The sequence below is a fragment of the Narcine bancroftii genome, chromosome 4 (genome assembly GCF_036971445.1).
Source record: "Narcine bancroftii isolate sNarBan1 chromosome 4, sNarBan1.hap1, whole genome shotgun sequence".
In the NCBI taxonomy this organism is placed as follows: domain Eukaryota; kingdom Metazoa; phylum Chordata; class Chondrichthyes; order Torpediniformes; family Narcinidae; genus Narcine; species Narcine bancroftii.
This window is the reverse complement of record NC_091472.1, coordinates 228,162,462-228,187,802: the sequence shown is the minus strand read 5'-3', so window position 1 is coordinate 228,187,802 and position 25,341 is coordinate 228,162,462. Positions and strand designations below refer to the sequence as shown.

The 25,341-nt window shown below is 44.6% G+C and overlaps 1 protein-coding gene across 1 annotated transcript in view; it reads right to left on the bottom strand.

Moving 5' to 3' along the window:
* ube2g2 (ubiquitin-conjugating enzyme E2G 2 (UBC7 homolog, yeast)) overlaps window positions 1–25,338 on the bottom strand; it is a 60,473-nt gene extending 35,135 nt beyond the window's left edge. Inside the window, exon 1 of the mRNA XM_069934245.1 lies at window positions 25,229–25,338. Within this exon, the coding sequence (XP_069790346.1) occupies window positions 25,229–25,271 (43 nt within the window). The 5' untranslated portion in view covers window positions 25,272–25,338. The remainder of the gene's footprint in view (window positions 1–25,228) is intronic.
* Window positions 25,339–25,341: the final 3 nt, after the last annotated feature.

Here is a 25,341-nt window from a genome sequence, read left to right as displayed (position 1 = left end):
TTTTTTAAAAACAAATTCAGTTTGATCCATATTTATTAATTTAGGTAAATATTTAGCCATTCTATTTGCTAGCATTTTAGATATTTTATAATCAGCATTCAATAATGAAATAGGTCTATATGATGATGGTTTTAAAGGATCTTTCCTTTTTTTTGGAATCACTTATTGCAATCTTTGGAGTTTAGACTAGCAGGAGAGTAGCTACGTCATATACCCTAGACTGACGGAGCGGTCCTCTTCGAGAGGGCCATCCTCTGCGATCGAGCACTGAACTTCGGGGGGTGGGGGGGGGGGGGTAACGATGCACATGGAACTGTGAGTGAAAGGCCTAGCCAGCCAGCTCAGCCAAATTATCCCTAGTGATCAATGGGGTGACAGATGTTGCAGTCAGATCTTTCTCACACCCAGTTATTATTACAATCTTAAATGACTCTGGTAAATCATGCATCTCTCCCACCTGACCTAATAATTCCATAAAAGGAGAAATTAATAACTCTTTAAATGCTTTGTAAAATTCAGGGGGAAACCATCTTCTCGCAGGGACTTATTATTTTGTAATGAACCCAATGCTTCTTTAACTTCTATCAAAGTAAATGGAACAGCCAATACTATTTGATTTTCTAGATTTAATTTAGGTAAATTTACTTGAGATTTTAAAAATCTATTTTATTTACATCCTTTAGAGATTCTGGTTAATGTAAATTTTTTATAAAACCTTTTAAAATTTTCATTTATTTCTTGTGATTTATAGGTTATTTGATTTGATTATTTCTTGGTTGCAATAATTGCCCTACATATTTGCTCTGTTTTTAATTGCCATGCAAGGACCTTATGTACCCTCTCACCCAGTTCATAATATATTTGTTTAGTTCTCATTATGTGTCTTTCTATTTTATATGTTTGCAAAGTATACTGTAAATTCTTATTTATCAATACTTTTATCCTTGTTTGTCTATGTAATCCTTTTTGAACTCTGTTTTTTTTAATTGCTCTATTCATATAATTTTTTTAATTTTAGATGTATAGCTTATTATTTGACCTCTTAAGTATGCCTTCAATCGCATCCCACAAAACAAACTTATTCATTACCGAATTAGAATTAATTAAACATTCTTATTTCCTGTTTAATTAACTCTCAGAAATCTTTCCTTTTTAACAACATTGAGTTAAGCCTCCATATGTAAATCGATTTTTCTCGATCTTCCATTGATATTGCTACGAATAAAGGCGAGTGATCTGACAAAATTCTTGCTTTACATTCAACTTTTTTTAATCCTTCCCTGCAATTGTGCTGATATTAAGAAAAAAAATAATCAATTCCAAAATAAAAATCATGTCTCTTCGAATAAAAAGAATAGTCCCTTTCTCTTGGATGAATTCTCCTCCATGGGTCTACTAATCTCATATCTTTCATCAATGATAGTGTGACTTTTGCTGCTTTATTTCTAATAACATTTCTACCAGATCTATACAACAATGGATCAAGACAAGTCCCCTCCTATAAACACATTTTCATTAGCATTTGCTAAATTCAAAAATGTTTCCTGAATAAATTTATCATCTATATTTGGTGCATATTTATTCAAAGAGGTCCAAAATTCTGAAAAAATTTGACAATTTACCATTACATATCTACCCATTGGATCAGTAATAACATTTTGTATCTTAACTGGAAGGCTTTATTCATCAAAATTGTTACCCCTCTTGCCTTCGAATTAAATGAAGACGCTACAATATATCCTACCCAGTCTCTTTTCGGTTTTTGGTGCTCAGTTTCAATCAAATGTGTCTCTGGTTAAAAAACTATATCCACTTTCATCTTTTTTTTAAATATATGTAACAATAGTTTTTTTTCCCTTTTCACCAGATTTTTAATCCCATTAATATTAATACTTACAAAATTTAATGATTCACCCATTGAATATTATAATAATTATACCATAACTCACCCATACCCCATCTCTTCCATTTCTTAATTTTACTATCTTGATATATTCAAAGCTATTATTGTTCAAGATGAAAAATAAAAAGGAAAAAAGAAAGGAAACTATGTAAAGGAAGGAAAAAAGAAAGGAAAGTATGTAAAGGAAGAAAAAAAGATAGCCCTTATGTAATGCACATCGAAAGAACCAAAGACTTGTTGATCCAAACCATGGCTTTTATTAACTAAAAGACTGAAGCATATCACAAGTAGGTCGTCCAGTCCAGAATGACCTGGTCTGGCTAGGAGCAATCCTTTAAGACCTGCCAGTAGGTGTGGCGACACTCTCAGCCAATCACAGTCATCCTACACTACCATCTGTACATATGTACAAAGACACATTGGTGATAGAATCTGTACTATCACATCCTACTAATGTTATTAACACAGCAAACAACATTACCCCCCCCCCCTCCATATTACGGACAGTGGCTTGCACCACAAATGCACGCATGAATTGGCAGCTATCAGCCCCTCCCTCCCAGCTCTCCCAAATTTTATTTACAGATCATCCCTTATCAGTTACATATATTGTAATTCACAATGTCCTTCAGATCACACTTTGCTGCTCAGCAATCATCTCTTCACAACTGAATATCTGGCAAAGAATCAACATACTGGTTTGCTTTTCTTGGTTCAACAAAAAAATTGTTTTGATCTCCTGGAACAAAGATATTCAAGGACACTGAATATCTCAAAATGCCTTTTTTCCATAGAATATTTTTAATTGGATTAAATTCTTTTCTTTTTTTCAACAATTCAAAACTTATGTCTGGATTTTAAAAAAATTATTTCCATCCTATTCTAAAGGACTTTGTCTTTCCTTTGCTTGCCTCACTGCCAATTCTAAAACCTTCTCTCTTATTGATAAAGGAATTTAACCAGTATTGGACGTGGCTTTTGATCTGGTTGCGGTTGAAGTCTTAAAGCTCAATGTGCTCTCTCGACCTCAATATCTCCCTGAAATTCATTAACTCCAAAACTTTGTGGAATCCAACGTTGTAAAAATAGTTTAATATTGTCTCCTTCATCCCCTTCTTTAAGTCCAACAATTTTAATATTATTTCTTCTACTAAAATTCTCCTAAACATCCACTTTTTGGGCCAATTGATCTTGAACCTTGGAAAAATTGGTTTGCATATTTCCCATTTGTTCTTTGATTAATTCAATTTCAAATTCTATTCCTTAAAACTTTTTCCATTTCAATTTTTTTTGCATACTTACTACTACTTATACATGTTTATTTCTAGCTTCTGAATTCAGTACCACAGCTCCAATGTTTTATTTCTTTCATTGATTTATGCAATTGTTATGAGCAGCGGCGGCCCCGGCCCCGGTCCGGGCGAAGGGTAGACGGCGGCGGCCCCGATACGGGCAGGAGCAAGGGGGAGACGGCGGCCCCGGCCTCGGTCGAGTGAGGCAGACGGAGGCCCCGGTCCGGACAGGGAGTGGGAGGCGGCGGCCCCAGTCCAGGCACAGGGAGAGCAGCAGCGGCCCCGGCCCCGGTCCGGGCGAAGGGTAGACGGCGGCGGCCCCGGTCCGGGCGAAGGGTAGACGGCGGCGGCCCCGATACGGGCAGGAGCAAGGGGGAGACGGCGGCCCCGGCCTCGGTCGAGTGAGGCAGACGGAGGCCCCGGTCCGGGCAGTATGGACCGACCTAGGAGGGGAGGCAGGCCCCTCCAGCCCGGGTAAGAAACCTGCATAGGAGAAGGCCACTCCGATATAAAACCTCCGACCCAAGGACCTCGCTGCCACGTCCCAGCTTGCTTGGCCACGGCACACGAACCATGGGTGTAAAGGGTGGGGCCAGTACTGCGCGCACTGCACTCCACCTAAAAGCTCCTTTGCGCAGGCCCGAGGACAGGTCCACGTCCTCCCCCTCCACGTCCTCCCCCTCCACGTCCTCCCCCTCCACGTCCTCCCCCTCCACGTCCTCCCCCTCCACGTCCTCCCCCTCCACGTCCTCCCCCTCCACGTCCTCCCCCTCCACGTCCTCCCCCTCCACGTCCTCCCCCTCCACGTCCTCCCCCTCCACGTCCTCCCCCTCCACGTCCTCCCCCTCCACGTCCTCCCCCTCCACGTCCTCCCCCTCCACGTCCTCCCCCTCCACGTCCTCCCCCTCCACGTCCTCCCCCTCCACGTCCTCCCCCTCCACGTCCTCCCCCTCCACGTCCTCCCCCTCCACGTCCTCCCCCTCCACGTCCTCCCCCTCCACGTCCTCCCCCTCCACGTCCTCCCCCTCCACGTCCTCCCCCTCCACGTCCTCCCCCTCCACGTCCTCCCCCTCCACGTCCTCCCCCTCCACGTCCTCCCCCTCCACGTCCTCCCCCTCCACGTCCTCCCCCTCCACGTCCTCCCCCTCCACGTCCTCCCCCTCCACGTCCTCCCCCTCCACGTCCTCCCCCTCCACGTCCTCCCCCTCCACGTCCTCCCCCTCCACGTCCTCCCCCTCCACGTCCTCCCCCTCCACGTCCTCCCCCTCCACGTCCTCCCCCTCCACGTCCTCCCCCTCCACGTCCTCCCCCTCCACGTCCTCCCCCTCCACGTCCTCCCCCTCCACGTCCTCCCCCTCCACGTCCTCCCCCTCCACGTCCTCCCCCTCCACGTCCTCCCCCTCCACGTCCTCCCCCTCCACGTCCTCCCCCTCCACGTCCTCCCCCTCCACGTCCTCCCCCTCCACGTCCTCCCCCTCCACGTCCTCCCCCTCCACGTCCTCCCCCTCCACGTCCTCCCCCTCCACGTCCTCCCCCTCCACGTCCTCCCCCTCCACGTCCTCCCCCTCCACGTCCTCCCCCTCCACGTCCTCCCCCTCCACGTCCTCCCCCTCCACGTCCTCCCCCTCCACGTCCTCCCCCTCCACGTCCTCCCCCTCCACGTCCTCCCCCTCCACGTCCTCCCCCTCCACGTCCTCCCCCTCCACGTCCTCCCCCTCCACGTCCTCCCCCTCCACGTCCTCCCCCTCCACGTCCTCCCCCTCCACGTCCTCCCCCTCCACGTCCTCCCCCTCCACGTCCTCCCCCTCCACGTCCTCCCCCTCCACGTCCTCCCCCTCCACGTCCTCCCCCTCCACGTCCTCCCCCTCCACGTCCTCCCCCTCCACGTCCTCCCCCTCCACGTCCTCCCCCTCCACGTCCTCCCCCTCCACGTCCTCCCCCTCCACGTCCTCCCCCTCCACGTCCTCCCCCTCCACGTCCTCCCCCTCCACGTCCTCCCCCTCCACGTCCTCCCCCTCCACGTCCTCCCCCTCCACGTCCTCCCCCTCCACGTCCTCCCCCTCCACGTCCTCCCCCTCCACGTCCTCCCCCTCCACGTCCTCCCCCTCCACGTCCTCCCCCTCCACGTCCTCCCCCTCCACGTCCTCCCCCTCCACGTCCTCCCCCTCCACGTCCTCCCCCTCCACGTCCTCCCCCTCCACGTCCTCCCCCTCCACGTCCTCCCCCTCCACGTCCTCCCCCTCCACGTCCTCCCCCTCCACGTCCTCCCCCTCCACGTCCTCCCCCTCCACGTCCTCCCCCTCCACGTCCTCCCCCTCAAAAGATGCTCACAAACTCAAGCTAGCATGCTGGAACATCAGAACCATGCTAGATAAGACTGACAGCCATCGACCTGAACGTCGGTCTGCCCTCATTGCACATGAACTCCTCAGACTTGACATCGACATAGCCGCTCTCAGTGAAGTCCGCCTGGCAGATGTAGGCAGCTTCCAAGAACGCGGCGCGGGCTACACACTCTACTGGTCTGGCAAGCCTTCGGATGAACGACGCCTATCTGGTGTAGGCTTCATGGTCAAGAGCTTCATTGCCTCCAAACTCGAAAACCTTCCGACAGGCCTCTCGGACCGAATCATGTCCATGCGACTCCCACTTCAAAACAAGCGTCACATCACCCTCATCAGTGTCTATGCTCCAACCCTCCAGGCGGAACCAGCAGAAAAGAACAAGTTCTACACCGACCTGCGCAACCTCATCCAACGTACCCCTACAGCCGACAAGGTTGTCATCCTGGGCGACTTCAACGCTCGTGTCGGCAAAGACTCAGAAACCTGGCCAGGAATCCTGGGCAAGCATGGCGTCGGCAAGTGCAACGACAATGGGCGCCTCCTGTTGGAGCTCTGCGCAGAACAGCGGCTTGTCATTACAAACACCCTTTTTCAGCAGAGGGACAGCCTTAAGACCACCTGGATGCATCCCCGATCCAAACACTGGCACCTCCTGGACTACATCCTGGTGCGAGAAAGTGACAAACAAGATGTGCTCCACACCAGGGTCATGCCTAGCGCGGAATGCCACACTGACCACCGGCTGGTTCGCTGCAAGCTCAACCTTCACTTCAAGCCAAAGCCCAGGAACAACAAAGCCCCCAGAAAGAGGTTCAATGTTGGAAAACTGCAGTCAGACGAAGCGAGAGGAAACTTCCAGGCAAACCTCAAAGCAAAGCTCGACGTTGCAACCCGCCTCACGGACCCGTCCCCTGAAACCCTCTGGGATCAGTTGAAGACTACCATACTGCAATCCACTGAAGAGGTACTGGGCTTCTCCTCCAGGAAAAACAAGGACTGGTTTGACGAAAACAGCCAGGAAATCCAGGAGCTGCTGGCAAAGAAGCGAGCTGCCCACCAGGCTCACCTTACAAAGCCGTCCTGTCCAGAGAAGAAACAAGCCTTCCGTCGCGCTTGCAGCCATCTTCAGCGCAAACTCCGGGAGATCCAAAATGAGTGGTGGACTAGCCTCGCCAAACGAACACAGCTCAGCGCGGACATTGGCGACTTCAGGGGTTTCTACGAGGCTCTAAAGGCTGTGTACGGCCCCTCACCCCAAGTCCAAAGCCCGCTGCGCAGCTCAGACGGCAAAGTCCTCCTCAGCGACAAGATCTCCATCCTCAACCGATGGTCAGAACACTTCCAATCTCTTTTCAGTACCAACCGCTCAGTCCAAGATTCCGCCCTGCTCCAGCTCCCTCAACAGCCCCTAAGGCTAGAGCTGGATGAGGTTCCCACACTGGATGAGACATATAAGGCAATCGAACAACTGAAAAGTGGCAAAGCAGCAGGTATGGATGGAATCCCCCCAGAAGTCTGGAAGGCTGGCGGCAAAACTCTGCATGCCAAACTGCATGAGTTTTTCAAGCTTTGTTGGGACCAAGGTAAACTGCCTCAGGATCTTCGTGATGCCACCATCATCACCCTGTACAAAAACAAAGGCGAGAAATCAGACTGCTCAAACTACAGGGGAATCACGTTGCTCTCCATTGCAGGCAAAATCTTCGCTAGGATTCTACTAAATAGAATAATACCTAGTGTCGCTGAGAATATTCTCCCAGAATCACAGTGCGGCTTTCGCGCTAACAGAGGAACCACTGACATGGTCTTTGCCCTCAGACAGCTCCAAGAAAAGTGTAGAGAACAAAACAAAGGACTCTACATCACCTTTGTTGACCTCACCAAAGCCTTCGACACCGTGAGCAGGAAAGGGCTTTGGCAAATACTAGAGCGCATCGGATGTCCCCCAAAGTTCCTCAACATGATTATCCAACTGCACGAAAACCAACAAGGTCGGGTCAGATACAGCAATGAGCTCTCTGAACCCTTCTCCATTAACAATGGCGTGAAGCAAGGCTGTGTTCTCGCACCAACCCTCTTTTCAATCTTCTTCAGCATGATGCTGAACCAAGCCATGAAAGACCCCAACAATGAAGACGCTGTTTACATCCGGTACCGCACGGATGGCAGTCTCTTCAATCTGAGGCGCCTGCAAGCTCACACCAAGACACAAGAGAAACTTGTCCGTGAACTACTCTTTGCAGATGATGCCGCTTTAGTTGCCCATTCAGAGCCAGCTCTTCAGCGCTTGACGTCCTGCTTTGCGGAAACTGCCAAAATGTTTGGCCTGGAAGTCAGCCTGAAGAAAACTGAGGTCCTCCATCAGCCAGCTCCCCACCATGACTACCAGCCCCCCCACATCTCCATCGGGCACACAAAACTCAAAACGGTCAACCAGTTTACCTATCTCGGCTGCACCATTTCATCAGATGCAAGGATCGACAATGAGATAGACAACAGACTCGCCAAGGCAAATAGCGCCTTTGGAAGACTACACAAAAGAGTCTGGAAAAACAACCAACTGAAAAACCTCACAAAGATAAGCGTATACAGAGCCGTTGTCATACCCACACTCCTGTTCGGCTCCGAATCATGGGTCCTCTACCGGCACCACCTACGGCTCCTAGAACGCTTCCACCAGCGTTGTCTCCGCTCCATCCTCAACATCCATTGGAGCGCTCACACCCCTAACGTCGAGGTACTCGAGATGGCAGAGGTCGACAGCATCGAGTCCACGCTGCTGAAGATCCAGCTGCGCTGGATGGGTCACGTCTCCAGAATGGAGGACCATCGCCTTCCCAAGATCGTATTATATGGCGAGCTCTCCACTGGCCACCGTGACAGAGGTGCACCAAAGAAAAGGTACAAGGACTGCCTAAAGAAATCTCTTGGTGCCTGCCACATTGACCACCGCCAGTGGGCTGATAACGCCTCAAACCGTGCATCTTGGCGCCTCACAGTTTGGCGGGCAGCAGCCTCCTTTGAAGAAGACCGCAGAGCCCACCTCACTGACAAAAGGCAAAGGAGGAAAAACCCAACACCCAACCCCAACCAACCAATTTTCCCTTGCAACCGCTGCAATCGTGTCTGCCTGTCCCGCATCGGACTGGTCAGCCACAAACGAGCCTGCAGCTGACGTGGACTTTTTACCCCCTCCATAAATCTTCGTCCGCGAAGCCAAGCCAAAGAAAGAAGAATGTAGAAAGAGACTTAACAGTTTTACCCTTTCTAGCCTCTAGCAGTCTCATGGTTCTTTTTAATTCTTCTTCTTCCGATTGTAGAACTTACTTCTTTGAAGGAGTCCATTTCTTTGTCTGATTCTTCTTGAAGCTAGAGTAGTTGATAGCTACTTCCAACTCACAGCACTGTCCCCATTTTAATGGCTCTGCACTTTCAAGACTCCTCGCACAAGTCTTTTGGGACTTCCGGCCATTTTTAGAGGCGGCTCAACGTCGCACCATCTTGTGGACTTCGCTGAACAGGTCACTACTTTCTGGGAAGCCCCCAGATCCATCTTCAAGGAAAGCCTTTCTTCTTTGTCTTGGTTTGCTTTTTGCTGTTCTTCTTACAGGCTTGCAGTAGCTTTATTCTTCTTTGGAGATATCCTTAGTGTGTTCTCTGTTGATTTAAATATTGCTTTCCTTCTGTCTCTTTCCTTTCTTTTCACTTTTAAAAAAAAACTTTGTTCAGGAGAGCTGGGTTTATCCAATCTGATGCTATAGCATCACGTGACGGCCCCCCTTAATGAATCCTTGATTAGTTTGTTGTTGAAGAATCTGACGGAAGGGTAGCAGCTGTTCCTGTATCTGGTGGTGCGAGTCTTGTGGCAACTATACTTCTTTCCTGCAAGAACAGAGGGTGTGCTGGGTGGTGAGGGTGTTTGATAATTGCAGTTGTTCTCCGACGGCAGCATTCTCAGTAGATGTTCTCGATAGTGGGGAGGGTTTTGCCTGTGATGTCCTGGGCAGGGTCCACTACCTTTTGGAGGGTTTTTACGCTCAGGGGTATTGGTGTCCCCATACAAGGCCAAGGTGCATCCATTCAGCACACTTTGACAGGTTTCTGGTGTCATACCAAACCTCCACAAACTCCTGAGGAAGTAGAGGCACTGACACACTTACTTCACGATACCATTATGTGTTGGGTCCAGGAAAGCTGCTGAGACAGTGACTCCCAAGAACTTAAATTTGCTCACCCTCTCCACCTCTGATCCCCAATGATCACTTCTGGTTTTCCATTCCTGAAGTCAACAATCAGCTCCTTGGTTTTGATGACATTGAGGGCAAGGTTGTTGGTGCACCATTCGGCCAAGTTTTCAATCTCCCTCCTGAATACTGAGCTATCACCTTTCTTTATACAACCCATTACTGTGGTATTGTCAGCAAATTGTACATGTCTTGACTGTAGAGCAACCGAGCAGAACAGTTCTGCTACAGCATCACAGAGCAGACATGAAGCAATAAAACAGGATTTAATTCTACACAGAACACACAAAAGTTGTAAATGCAGGAATCTTGAACAAAGAACTGTTCAAAGAACTCAGCAGCTCAGACACCATCTGTGAGTAGAAAAGAATCAGTCATTGTTTTGTCTGGACCCTTAATCAAGGCTAAGAAAGAACAGGTGAAATTACACATATAAAGGGGGAAAGGTGGTGGAGGGAGGGACCTCAGAGGTAATGGAATTATAGGACAGGAATTGAAGGTGGAGAGATGGGGGGTGGGGGAAGAGAGATCGAGATGGAGAATACAGATAAAGATGGAGAATATAGATAGAGATGGAAACCTCTCTCTCCAACTCCACACCTTTTGTTCGATATGCTGTCACCTCCAAGCTTCCTCCCCCTTTATTTGTGTAATTTTACCTATTCTATTTTAGTCTTAATGAAGGGTTCAGCCCAAAACAATGACAGATCATTTCTGTCTGTGGATGCTGTTGAGTTCCTCTGGCAATTCTTTGTCTGCTCCAATTCTATGCAGATACATTTGCAAATAATTGGTGTTTCTAAATCCCGAGCTCAGAAAATATATATATATTTTTTTTTTTTAAAAAGAACTGGCACAAGTGAAAGGGATCAAATAAGCTATTTAAATGTTGAAGCAGGCCAGAGTAGAGAAGTACAGGAGCCCTTTGGGGCAAATTGAGAAGTAATAGTGATCTGGAAGTGTCAGGTATGTCACAGTAATTCTGCCCACCAGCTTTCAAAAACATGATCAAACTCCAGACCTGTTCATATTGCCTCAGGAGTACAGGAGAGGTGGAAATCAGCAAGTACAGAAAAAAAGTATCAAGTGTCAATGTGGCACTTGAACGTACTAAAATACAGTGAACAGCAGGCCCATAAACTCCTTTGCTGTGGATTGAAGAAAATATTTTCATACAAGAATTAAGGCATGAATACATCAAAAAGTAGTGAAACATGTAGTCACATATTTTACAAGATAGCTCAGATAGAGTTCAAAGAGTTAGCTTAAGCAAATATCACCTCACAAGATATCAAGTTATTTAAGAAACTACATAAATGGACAAAGTTAAATACGTCTGGAAAAATCCAAACTGATGGTATCCTATATAGTCCAAGTTCGGCATGTAACAATTATAATATGATGGAGCCGCGTGGATTTAATTGTGCACTAACCAGCAGGCTCCAAACAATCCTTAAAGGAGAAAGAAAAGAGTGAATTAGGAGCAGGTTCCCTTGTGAGTTTCTATAGGCTTCTTCAGGTGGATTCTCCGCTAAGAATCCACCTGAAGAAGAGGAAGCGGCCCTTTGAATTGTCATTCAGGTGGCAGCACTAAAAGCACAGCGCTGGCCACCTGAAGGGACAGCTGCACCGGGATGCACATCTGAGTGCATTCTGGCTCCTGTCCCTTAGGCTGTCAGATTTGGGATGGCTAGCTGTCAGAGCTGGGACAGCCAGCCAGGGGACGTCCCACTCGCAGCCCGATATCATCCCCACACTGTGGGGCGGACATCCCCACACTGTGGGGCGGACATCCCCACACTGTGGGGCGGACATCCCCACACTGGTCCTGCTACCCCGTTCTCTCCCCACAGTCCAATATCAGGCCTCCTGTGGTGTAGACTAGAACCCACCCAAATGCTGAGTCTTATATGTAATTTTCATTCGACAGCTCCAACCCGTCTGCTGGTGTGTGTGTGGGGGGGGGGGGGGGGTGGTGGGGCATTCGCCATGCATCAAAATAAGAGGGTCCATGGAATTTCTCGGAATTGAAATGAAAGAGGAACGTGATTGCCCGGAGAATGCTCGGAATGTGGAAAGCGACACAAAAATTTATACATATTTGCAAGTCCAACCAGCTCAAATAATTCCCATGTCTAATTTGTGTAATTGTTTTTTTTTTTTAATTAAATGATTTGTGGTCAAAATTGTTCACGTTTCATAATCCCTGTTCTGTGAAAACTATGTGGTCATGTATACTCGTCTTGGGTTACATTTTGTGCATACCTTGATAAAGGGCTCAAGCCCGAAAAGTTGGTTATGTACCTTTATTTTTGTTATATAAAAGACACTGTTTGATCTGCTGAGTTTCTTCAGCGTTGTTCTTTTACCTATACATTAAAATAGGTATCGTCAAGGGGATTAAGATACACGGAACGTAGCTTTTAATTGGATACAGATTTAATGCACAGTTTGGAAGTTAAACATTTGAGGCTCCCAGGTTGATACAGACTTCACTGCTCCAGGTGTCTTCATAGTTATTCTTTTCATCTTACTCTGACCAAGTCCTGGATAACAAGGAACTAGTTTAAGCAGTCATGTAAAAGACTGACGGGTCATTTCAAAGACCAGTGGCTATCGCTGATATTGGGCTGTGGGCGGGACCTCCCCGCACTGACAGCCTGCACCAGCTGCCCCTGCCCTGACATCCCGTGCCGGGAGAAGGGGCAACTAGGAGAGGAGCTGTCAGGTGCTCGCCAGCTGACTGTCATCCCGAATGCAGCCGCTTTCAGGCGGCTACATTCAGATGGCTGGGAAGACTATTGTGCTGCGGCAATTATCCCTCAAGGAGAAGGGTTACAAAGTTCGCCTCGCAGACGCCTCCTGCGCATTCACGTGGCCTCCCAACAGCCACATATTGCCAAAATATGCGGCTTTACAAGCGGGGCAATTGGCCATCTGAAAGTGGCTTATGAAAGAGCATTAAATGTCCCATGCCACTATTTCACAGATTTCCTGAGTCGCTTCTGCAATCAACAGCACAAAACCAGATTGCCCAGTCTTCAACTCTGGTTTTTATGTGGCATCTTGTTTGGCAAACAAGACAAATTTTTAGAACACACTTTCACTGGTAAAGGAGCTACAGAAATCTAAATCTTTCCTTCCATATCAAATATGACATGAGAGCAATTTTAGTAGTGTACAAGACTTATCAATTTACCACCCTCCAATCCATGCAGAAGGCCTGTCCAAATGCAGGTTCAAATTTACTGTCAAGTGATAGTGAAAAGCATTCTTTTGCAATCAGTCCAGCAAGTCAACTCTTACATGCTAGAGCCATACAAACTAGAAGAGCAAGACTACAATTAGAGGGTATCGTGTTACAGTGAAAGATCAATTAGTCCCAAGGACAGCATGATAGCACAATTTTATTAAAGACCCTGAGTGCTGTGGGAAAGAAATCGTCTTTAAGCCTGTTGATGTGCGTGCCTGGTTGGTGTACGATTTCACACTCTTGAACCTTCTCCCAAACAGGAGTTGAGTAGACAATAATGACAGGGATGGGTCCTTCAGAATGTTAGTTCTGGAAGAATCCTCCTAAGGAGTTTGTGGACTTTTTAAAAAAAAAATTAATTGCATGCTAAAGGAACTTACTAATGACTACAAAACCCTTCACATTACCTTTAATGTACATAGAGCGCTGCCAAAGCCTGAATACATTGCAATGTTTATAGGCACATTGCATTCCAAACAGAACAGATGCAATGAGGGTATTCCAAATATACAAAAATATTTCTCCTCTTCTGAGGAGAGATCGAGAGACTAGGCACATTAGCTCTCAAGGTAATGAAAAAAATGCATTCATCTTTTACTGCATCTAAGTTTAGTATTTCATATGGAAAGGTAGCAACAAGACTCCCTCTGCAAGTTGGTACCCCCAAATGCTCACATTGCATTTGGTGAAAGTCAAAATGTGATCTAACATGCACTCAGTCTGGATTTAATAACATCTTTCAGGGTCTGAATGGGAAAGTTGCATTCCATTTACAGGTTCTGGGTCGAGGTAGTGAGGGAGGTAGAGAGACAGGAATGGAAAGTAATCCCATTGTAATTAATACTAAAAATAGGGCTTTTTTTGTGATAAGCAATAACAAAAGGTAAAATGAGATCTTTAAGAATAAACCTTTAAACCCAACTTTGAATTCACTGTTCTTCCTTGTGTTTTAAAAGGAAGAAAGGTGACCTTCTTCACCAACTATATAGCTGCCACTAAAATTGGAAGAGCATCATGCTTTGTAAAGCTGACATGCAAGCACATAGAAATTGAGTGGTACCTCAGTGTGCTATGCTGCCACAACAGAAGATAAGAATAAGCACAAAACTGGAAAGACAACACAGGTTTTGTTAGTTGATAGGACTTCTTATTTGGTTTTAGTTTAACTGGGTGCGAGTTCCACAGCCTGTACCTCTCACACCTTCAGAAGTTGAAAATGAATTTATAAATATCAAAAGATAAAGTCAATTTTATCAGCAGGTTCCAGGATTTTGGAGGGGGGGGGAGGGGAGAGAGAGAGAGGGGGGGGGAAGAAATAGAAAAAAGTGAAAGTAAAAAAGAACATTTCAGGTTCATGACCTTTCATCAGAATTGGAATTAGGTAAAAACAAGTTATAAAAACAGGAGAGATGGGGAGAAAAAAATTAAAAGAATAAATGGAGAGATAAAGGTCAGAGCAAGAGGTAAAAGCATTAGTGAATAACAGAAGGTAGATAAAAGAGATGATAAAGCACATGGAACTGAGTAATAATGCTAGAACTGAAGTTGATCTGAACTTGGACATACACACATAAACCCCCAAATAAGCTTGTTTATTTTCCTACTTTTATCTGATTATATCTCTCCAGGAGGTATAATCTCAGTTAACACTTTCTGTAGCATGAAGAAATCCAGCATGATCCTGCTTTTAGCCCCATTTGGTGATGGAAACATTAAGGGTTTGAATCCATTCACTTCTGAATCAGAAAGAGGCATAACACCAATAAGCCAAGTCAACCATTAGCTTGCCTTTGGAGTCAAATAGGATCACAGAGATACCATAACTTCATTTGAAAATAAAAAGGTCCTGGAAAGTACATTATAGGTTAGGCAGTTCAGAAGGTCCAAAACCAATACGAAGTCAGAATTCAGAAATGTCATTTCATTTGAAGTGGACTGAAAAATTGACCTCATTACCAGCATTAGCTCAACAACTGTTGTTCACCTAGAATAGCAAGCAATTTATTATATATTTTAGGATGAAGGTGAGCCATTTTGTTGATATATTGTGCCAATGGCTGGCCATATTCTTCCAGGTAATCCACTGGCATGAGATAACATGGAGAAGAGTGAAAGATGAAAGTCTGCAGACACTGTGATTGAAGTAAAAACACTGAAATGCTGGAGGAACTCAGCAGGTCTCACAGTGTCGTTCGGAGGTAAAGCTGTTCTTTCTCAACTTCTCAACAGTTCTCCAACAACAGGTAGAGAAATAAAGAAGCCAATTATCCACTCAAGTTCAGCATTCAAGTAGCACATGTATGGGTATATTTTGGCAGCAGGTTGTACACCAAGGAAACAAAGAGAAAATGTTCATGTGCACTTTCTATCAATCCAAAATGGAGATCATCCTTTAATCAGAACCAATTAACATTTCATTACGAGTGAAACAAAACTTGCAGATTCTAGAATCTTACGCAAGCAAAGAGAAACCGGAGGGACTCATCACATCAAACAACAGCCAACGTTTCAGGTTGGGATCACTAAGCAAGACTAGAGTGGGAAGAGAGATATCAAGTACATAAAGAGAGTGGGTGGAGGCCAAGGTGATGTTACAGGCCCAGAGGACCCCAAAACCCAGCAGCAATCACCAAGACATTAGGGTTAGAGTTACTTTTAATTTTCTTTAAACATAAAACCAGGATCAAACTTTAACTTATTACTACTAACTTAACTCCCTTCTAATTCCAAGCGCACATGTATGTAATATGTACAAATTCATAAAAGTTCTTTGGTTCACAGTCCAATCTCACTTCTCACACCTCCAAGTTTACCGGAATCAGGCAATTCTTAAACTGTGCACAGAATTTAACATTATGAATTTTCACCAGGCTTTGGTACTTAAATGGTTACCACTCAGGAAGGTTCTTGTTGGTTTCAGAGAGATTTGTTGCTCGTTGGACACACACACAAACTGATTCCTTCCAATCAGCCACTTCAGTGTCTTGCCGAAGAAACTTGCCCCATCAGGGTTTTCCAAATGAGAACCTCTTCTTCTGCAGGTCACCTCTCTCACCCTTCTCTCCCCCTCCCCTCTCCCCATGTCTCTCTCTTTCTCTCTCCTTACAAAACCACATGTCCTTCTTAGAACAGCAAATTGCATCTATACAGATTGCGGCACTGGACCGAAACTTCGGAGTCCATTCATCTATTGCTTTCAATACAATAATCCATTTACACCTGCTTTTGAAATTCTTCAGCAAAGCAGTCTCCTTGTTTTATCATCTTTGCAAAGGCTCTCGGTTGGTGCCTGCACAGCTCACTTTCAGCAAAGCTCTTGCATTTTAAAATGTGATCTGTTTTTTGAAGTTTTTGCGTCCTACACTACCCCCACAATCTATGTCCTTCAAAAAAACATATCTATATAAAATATGATATAATCCATCACAGTGATAAGGTACTGGACAGAAGAAGAGTGGGAGTGGTAGACAGAAAGGACCATTAAAGGGGCCAAGACTAAAGAGAAAAGTGCCATCAGGAAGCAAGGAAAAGAAAAATGGAAACAGTGGAAATGATAGAGTTGGATGGGGGGGGAGGAAAATCAATGTTTAGGCTGTCACAGAACGTTACAATACAACAAAGAAACAGGCCACTTAGCCCATCTAGTCCAAGTTATTTTAACTTCATCCCATTTACCTCCTTTCCAAGAGGAATGCCATTTGCTGGTTTATGTTTAGCCTCACTCTGGCAATGGATGAGCAAGAGAACCAACTTCATCATCTCAATCAATGGTCATTTTCACCAGGATTAACTTGGTACAAATAGGGCAAATGATTTCTTAGGTGCTCCAAATCTGTCCAATTAAATACGCTGTTGATTGCTATTTAATAGAACGTCAGTCTGAATGTAAAAATATTTTGTAATGATATTTTTAACATCTAGTCATGAGCTTATCTGCAGTTAATTTGCCATTTTCCAAAAAGGTCATAGGTTCAAGTCACAAGAGAAATAGATTAGGTAAATGCAGTGTTTTGCCCAGAATTTTTCTTTGGGGGGGGGGCAGGGGAATGAGTAACCAGAGGACCCATTTAAAATAGGGATGGGAGATGGAAGGAGGTATATTTAATAGGAGCTGGGGGGGGGGGGTAACTTTACATATATATATATATATATACACACATACAAACACTGAGGATGTATGGAACAAGGGAGGTGGTTGAAGCAGGTACTATTGCAATGTTTGGCAAACATTTGAATGGTTGAAAGGAATATGGCCAAATGCTGGCAAATTGGAACTTTTTGGTTAGAATGGGCAAGTTGGGTTGAAGGACCTGTTTCCACATCCTACATCTAAATTGCACTCCAGGATTTATAATCTATGCCTGTGGTTTTCAACCTTTTCCTTTCCACTCACATACCACTTTAAATAATCCCTGTGCCAGAGGTGCTCTGTGATTAGTAAGGGATTACTTGAGGTGGTATGTGAGTGGGGGAAAAAAGTTTGAAAACCACTGATCTATGCAGTACTGAGGGAATGCTCCATTGCTCAGAAAGATATCTTTTGGATGAAGCAAGTCAGCCATCTTATAAAGGGAAAGAGCACAACACTTAACAGCACCAAATTTAGAAATGCAGAGGCACTCAGAGTGGAGGCAAAATATTGAGGGTCCACATGGTTCAGTAATTAAATCTAGGTGCATCCACTCTCAAAAGCCACTCAGTTCACTGACCCACCACTAACATCAGCATACACCAACACTGGAACAGGGCACATTCTCCTCCCAACTTGGATATTAACTATTCCTTTATTGCCGCTGTCATTACTAGCATCATGGCAGCACCAACCTTCAAGCGTTCAGTTCAGCACCTTATCAGCAACCTCATGACATCAACTACAGTTGAACAATTAAAAACTGCTTAGAAAAAAATGGCACTGCTGCCAGAACTGATAATAACAGCAGTGCTGCCGCTGGGGAGAACGGGAAGCGGAGACACAGCACTCTGCCGAGGGGTCCTATCTCCCAGTCCTACAACCAAGAGTTCCATACAGGTTATTAAAGGACAGTGTTTTATTTTAGAATCTTGCAACCACGGGGTCTGGGTCCAAGATGGCAGCACTCGTGCTGGCAGTGGCCTCAAGGAGAAGCAGAGGACTGACACAGAGCACCAGAAAACATTCCCCATTTGAAAAGGAGACAACTCTGCAGGACAATGACCACAGTGGCATACTGTGGCTAAGAACCCAGAGGCAGCGGGCTATCGGCAACTCGAGGCAAAGAACCCATGCAGGCTACGGGCGACTTGCGAGCAAAGGACTCACACCAGGCTGCAGACTGCTAGAGACTGGCTGTAGGGGTACCATGATATGGCAAAGGGGCTCCCAAGGGGCCTCGAGTGCTGAAGGTTTCCTGATCTTGTCTGGATCTGGAGCTCGGGTAGCCAATGGATCGAACAGGGGTCTGTGCATCTGAGAAGCTATGGGAGCCTTCAGAAGAATCCACAGACACTTAGCGACTCCAAAGAGACTCTTTTTGCTTCTTTCTTTGACCATGAGGGTGCTGGGCAAATCTGCCTTACAGCAGATGATGCATATTTGCAATATTACATGACAATAAAAGAATTTTGAATCTTGATCAGGCTTAGACTAATGCTCTCAAACGAAAATGGAATAAACCAAAGATTATCGACTTGGGAAGAGGGACATGAGGGGCAACAGGGGACCTAAAGGAAGTAAAGAATCAACATTTATAAACTAGGAAACTCTCAGCAATCATGATACATTCAACTTTTAGCTACAGCCATGAGAGGTCGAGAAGGAATGAAATTCTACTCGATCATTCATGCGTTCACCATAATTTCTAGCAGAAAGCAAGAACTTGACAGACACTCTTGCCACAGTAATAAAAAGTAGTGTACGGCACAATTGGTGAGAGTATGAGAAAGAAGGAGAGTTTGGCATATGTTAGAATTGGATTTCTCTAAATATTACTGAAATAAACCTGCCTGGTGAAAATAATCCAAAAGCAACAGTGATCTGATGAAACCCCAAGATAAAACATGTGCAGCAGCACCCTCTAGTGCCTTTACTGTAAGAATGGCATGCAATCAGATTATACATCTTCACTTCATCTTCTATAGAGAGAGATCAGCAAACTATTCATGTTCTTGACACAACATTAATTATGTAATTGAAGGGCAGATTCTCACAGGAAATCAGATAGTCACACAAGTACCAACATTATGTAACTGTAACTTCAGAAATTTGTCACACTGTTTTGATGCAAAGTAGCTGTTAGTTGAAATTAATCCATGCTGCAAGTGTGATGACTACATTGCTGTTATTTCCTGTACCCACAACAAACTGCCAACTTCCATACTGACCTCAAAGTAATCTCCGGTAATCTCTCCCCTTTCTTGATCGCTCTGTCTCCATTTTGGAAAACAAACCAACTACGGACATCTACTATAAACCCACCAACTCCCACATTTGACTGCACCTCTTCCCAGCCTATCTCCTGCAAGGATTCAATTCTTTTCTCCCAATTTATCTGTTTTCACTACATCAGCTTCAAGGACATCTGAGATGTCCTTCTTCAGAAAACATGGCTTCCCTTCTACTACCATTAACTTGGCCTTCACTTGAATCCATTCTCCGCACATCTGCCCTGGCCCGCTATAGGGATCTCTCCCTCCCGACCCCTTCATCCTCTCCTCCCTTCCCACCAATCGCCCCCACTCCCCCAAGCACGGTGGGAATGAAAGAGAGTATGACTGGGGTGGAATGAGTCTTTCATAATTTTTAAAAGCTCTCTCTTAACAGCAGGAACATTAGATGGAGTCAGTGGAGGGTAGGTTGGTTTCCATGATGGCCTGAGCTGCTTTGAACACTCAGTCGTTTCCTGCAGAGCTGCATTAATCAGGGAGGTCATGCACGAACAGAGATTCAGATTTTGATGCAAAGACCCAAAAAGGAACAGAGTCCTCTGAAGGTCCACAAAGGTGCCAAAGCTCTTAATGCAATATAATGGAACTTGAAAATGAAGCAAACAGGATTTTTTTTTTTAAAAAAGTATGGAAATACTCTCCTCTATGCTGCTTGCTGCAATTATTTCTTTTCAGAATGTCTGCCAATAAAATCTTAACTTACTGCAAGAGCAATCTTATAAAGCAACAGGAATCAGAGTAGTGGCTGGAGAAAGCTGCTTTTCAGATGCAGGAAGTGCAGAAGGGTCAGTATAGAACCATTGCTTCGACTGAAATGCATTACATTTCGACAGTGGATACAATGGACACGAAATTCTAATTGGGAGAGGACACAGTGATTGGAAGACACAAGAAACTGCAGATGCTGGAATTTGGAGTGAAAAAAAAAACAAACTGATGGAAGAACTCAGTGGGTCAGGAAGCATCTGTGGAGGGAAAGAGACCATCAATGTTTCAGATGAAGACCCTGCATCAGGACTGAAAATATAAAGATGAGATAGCCAGTTTAAAGAAGTAAGGGAGATGAGAGAGGCAAGAGCTGGCAAGCAAAGGTGAGATGGGGTTGATGACATTTGGAGCCAGGTGGAGGAGGGACAGGTGGAGAAAAAGGTGTAGCGAACTGCGAGGAGGACTGGTAATGGACAGGGTTGTGAGATGGGCAGGTGGATGCCGCATGAAATTTAATGCAGAGAAAAAAAATTACATTTTGATAGAAAGAATAAAAACATAAACAAGAGGCTATAATTATAAAAGGGGATAAAAGAGCAGGGATTTGGAAGGTTTATGTTCATGATCAGTTGAAATAATGGGGCAGATTCAAGAGAATATTTTAAAATATGGGGTCCTGGGATTTAGAAACGGAAGAACAAAGAATAGGAGCAAGAAAATTCTGTATAAAATTTATTATTAATCCAGTTCGAAGGTCACATATTGGGAAAGACATTTTTGATAGCATGCAGAAGAAATCTATTCAACAGATTCCATCAATGAGGAACTTCAGTTATGTCAATGCCATGGAGAAACTAAGGTCTAAGTCAAGATTGAAAGAATACAGACAGTAAACAAGTCTGGAGATGCTGCAAAACTTTACCCGTCTAAACTTATCAACTCAACTCTCTTCTCCCTTTTCCCCTCATTTTGCTACTAACCTTTCCTTTCAGTATATCTATACTACAGTAAGACTCCAGATACCCGGAATTCAAGCAACTGGCAGCCTCAAGCAATGCTCAATTTTTTTTTTAAATCAAGGAGAATAAATTTTTAAAAATTAAAATAAATAAGAATAAAATAGATAAAAAATGTATGTTTAAAATGGTAAAAGTAAAATATTCTCTGAAGTAATGCAAAAATTTGGTGAAGGGGGGAGAAAACATTCAGGCAGCAAAATGCCTTGGTTGTGCTTTTCTCACAGCAGCTGTTTGAATAAAGTTGTGTGAAACAACAATAGCATCACCCAGGATGAAGAGCTGGTTAATTCAGATCGCTTTGGGGTGAATCTCTTACAAGTGTCTCCTTATCTCAGCTTAGTAAGAGTCGCCCCGGTCAGAGGCTTCATCGGTCAACTTGGTGGGGATAGTTAATTATCTATCATGTTATTGTTGGTCTTTCAGTCAGCTCCTTGGAGGGGGAGGAACCTGCAAATGTGACTGAAACTATCACTGACTCCCCACTCAGGTCTGGATCACCTAGAAAATGGTACTCATATATACAGCTGCTCTTCATTGACTACAGCTCAGCCTTCAACACCATTATTCCCATAGTGCTGGTCAACAAGCTCCTGGATGTCAACATCTCCAAGAATCTGTCCTAGAGCTTCCATGTTGATGCAATCACAAAGAAGGCTCACAACCAGCTATACTTTGTGAGGTGTTTGAGGATATACAGTACGTCACCGAAGACTCTTGAAAACTTCTACCGTATAACCATTGCACTCCAATGGAGAGCATTCTGCCTGGTTGCATCACTGTCTGGTATGGAGGTGCCAACGCTCAGAAGAAAAAACTCCAGAGGGTGGTTAACTTGGCCTGTGACATTACAGTCACTAGACATCACTCCATTGAGGACATCTACAAGTGGCGGCATCTTAAGAAAGCAGTCTCTATTCTCAAGACCGCCATCATCTAGGTCACGCCCTCTTTACTCTGCTACTATAAGGAAAAAGGTACAGGAGTCTGAAGTTGAGCAAGAACAATTTCTTCCCTGCTGCCTTCAGATTCCTGATCAATGAACCAAAGACACTGCCCTATTTTGACTTTTCATGCACTAATTTTATTTATTATTGTAAGATGGTTTATATAAATGGTCTGTGATGCTACGCAAAGCAACAAATTTCGTAACTTGTTCATGACAATAAATTCTGAAATAAAGTAAAAATGCTTTAAGGTTTATATATTCATGCAAATGAAGTTTGTTCAGTATTAAGTACAGTATAGTATTTTTAATCTTTTTAACTTTTTTTCTCAATGCAGGTGGATTAGTTAGGCATTGTAAAAGTCTTAAGCCACCGCAAAATACACTTATACACCATCTACCAATCCCCATAGGTGTTGGTTACCAGGGGTTTTACTGTATTGGTTTCATTTAGAAGTACCTGTATATGGAATTTGCTACCATACTTCAGAAGTATTTTCAAGATAATCAAAAAACGATAGGCTTGAGATTGTTTCCATTTGGGGGGGTGGAGGGGGAACCTTCCACTTCGCATGCATTTCCAAAAAATTTATGATAATTTTAGACCTTTAAAAGGCCAACCCAGCCTTCATTTGTCAATGGTTAAAAAGTCCCAAATCTCTTCACCATTTCCTATTTTACCAATATTTCTTGTATCATCTTTTCCCACACCCTTTCTCATGACTCCAATCCCTTTTATCAATCAACAATCCCATTCCCAAGATGGCACCTGCATTCCACAAAATATTTTGCCCTCATTTCATTTTCTTAACCTCTCGAGAGTCACAATTGAATCTACTCCATTTCCTCTACAGCCAGTGAATTTGATCATCACATTCTGATAGAACTGATCTTGCTACTTGTCTTCAACAATATCCACAATAATTGTCTCCCTTTGTTATCATAATCAGTCCCAGAGTAATGCAAGGGTTCCATTCCTGAGAACTGTCCATAAGCCAATTTCTATGCTAATCAGAAAATGGTTTTCAACTGTAACCCAGATCATATTGTTCTATGTACACATGTGAGAATTTTTTTTTCTTTTCATCGAATATTCACTCTAACACTACCTATAATTAAATTATTGAAATATAGGCTGTAACCAGAAACTAATAAATAGCACAAAATTTATGGAGAAGAAAAAATGCATGGGAGGATTTGTGTCGTTGTTGATTCTCTGTAAATTGGAGACACAGCAGATGCTGGAATCCAAAACTAAAAATCACCTGTAAGCCCATGGCTGGTTGAGTATTTTGCATACATTCACATACTTCTCTCTCCTCATCAGCTAACACTATCCAGTATTTCCACATCCAATATCAGAATCTCCAGTGTCAGTTGTTCGTCACAAGTAGATGGAGTTGGAATAATGCAGATTCAATTTACACTTAAGACTAGAGTTCACAACCTTTATTATTATTTCACCGTACAACCTAAATGAACTTTAAATCCTAGTCCCATCTGATGAAGTAACAAGAAAGTTTCTAGTGCAGAGAATTCTTCACTCTGCCATCATCAAATCAATTCTCCAATCAATTGATGCAGTTGCCCAGCACACAATCTTGAAGCCTCAAATTTAGATATCTATAGAAGTAGAATTATTGGAGCACTGGAGACAAATTCACAGACTCCGAGGGACTCGCTTTTGCTTCTCTTTCTCTTGTACTGTAATGGGTGCCAGATTACTCTAATGAAGACTCTTTGATTTGAGGAAGGTAGATCAATTTCATGTAATATACATTCTGTCCTATTACATGACAATAAAGGAATCTTGTCTCTTCAGCTTATGCCCCCCCACCCCCCAGTCACTGACCCCTTTTCTGTGCACTTCATTGAATTTCAATAAACCTCCCTTCAGTTTTTAATACTCAAAAAAAAGAACCAATATTGCCTCACAAACAAAATTCTCCAGTTCTTACAAAAAGAACCCCCAATCGCACTAGTCACAACCCCTTCTTGCTGCTCCCCTCAGGTGGAAGGTACAACACAACTTGCATACCTTGACCTGAAGTCCAATGCATCATGTCTCAAGAAAAGTTTTTATTCAACAGCTCTTGAACCTCCTACTTTTCCAATCTCCGTGTTACTTCCACCCCTGCACCTAATGTACACTATTTCCCCATTAATGAACTCTTGGCATTCCACAAATAGCCTTCACCCCCCCACCCCCACCCCCCATAACCTTCAGAAACATGGGTACTGTTTTAGATTCAGAATGGTATGCTGCAATATTTGGTTCAAATACTTTGCTCACAGCATTTTCGTCTATTTCCCCACCCAGTTCTGACACTTTTTATGAATTTGAGAACTTTTACCATTTTTTTAAAAACTATGCACAATCTAACATGAACCCACTCTCAATGGTATTTTAGCTTCTGACCTTGATGACCAGATACATAAAACTACATCCACAAACTCCACCCACAACCACCACTTTAGTAAAATAAATCATCCGATTCTGTCCAATGTACCACCCCCCCCCCCCCCCCACCCACCCCCACACCCCGGCCAGAGCCCAATTAAGAAATAAGGCTGTGAAAAGATGGTATAGCTGCAAAAGTTCAAAAACCTGAAGAGCTTCAGTCCCACATCCATTGTTCTCATCAGTGAGAAGCACATGCTAAGGGAAGGACATCATCACCACCTTCAAGAGACAATTCTGACTCAGCGACAGGGAAAGTTATTACCAGGACCTGAATCACGATTAATACGACGTCGAGGAGCAATGCAGAGTGGGGCTCAAATACAGTCTTTTTCTCACCACTCGATCAACCCAGAGAAAAGGATCCCGAGTCGAAACTGAAGCCTGTATAATCCTGGCGGGGGACTCCGGGTGTGCGACAAACCTGGTTTTCCCTCAGTTCTCAAACACTCATTTTCCCTCATTAACACTGACTAATTACTTGGAAGAGCGGGGCCCAGAGCCGCGGGAGGGGACCGGAGGGGGGGAGGGGAGATCCCGGCCTGTCAGGTCGGCCCCCGGTCACCAGCTGCCAAAGCCTGAGCACTCGGTCCCGACCTTTCAATGACGAGGACACCCCTCTCCCTTCACCACTCACGTTTATACTCGGCCATCAGTCGCTTCAGCGCCGTCCCCGCCATCGCCAACCCCCCGATCCGTCACTGCGCCACACAGGGGACCGGTTACACCGACACACATTTCCGGTTCAGG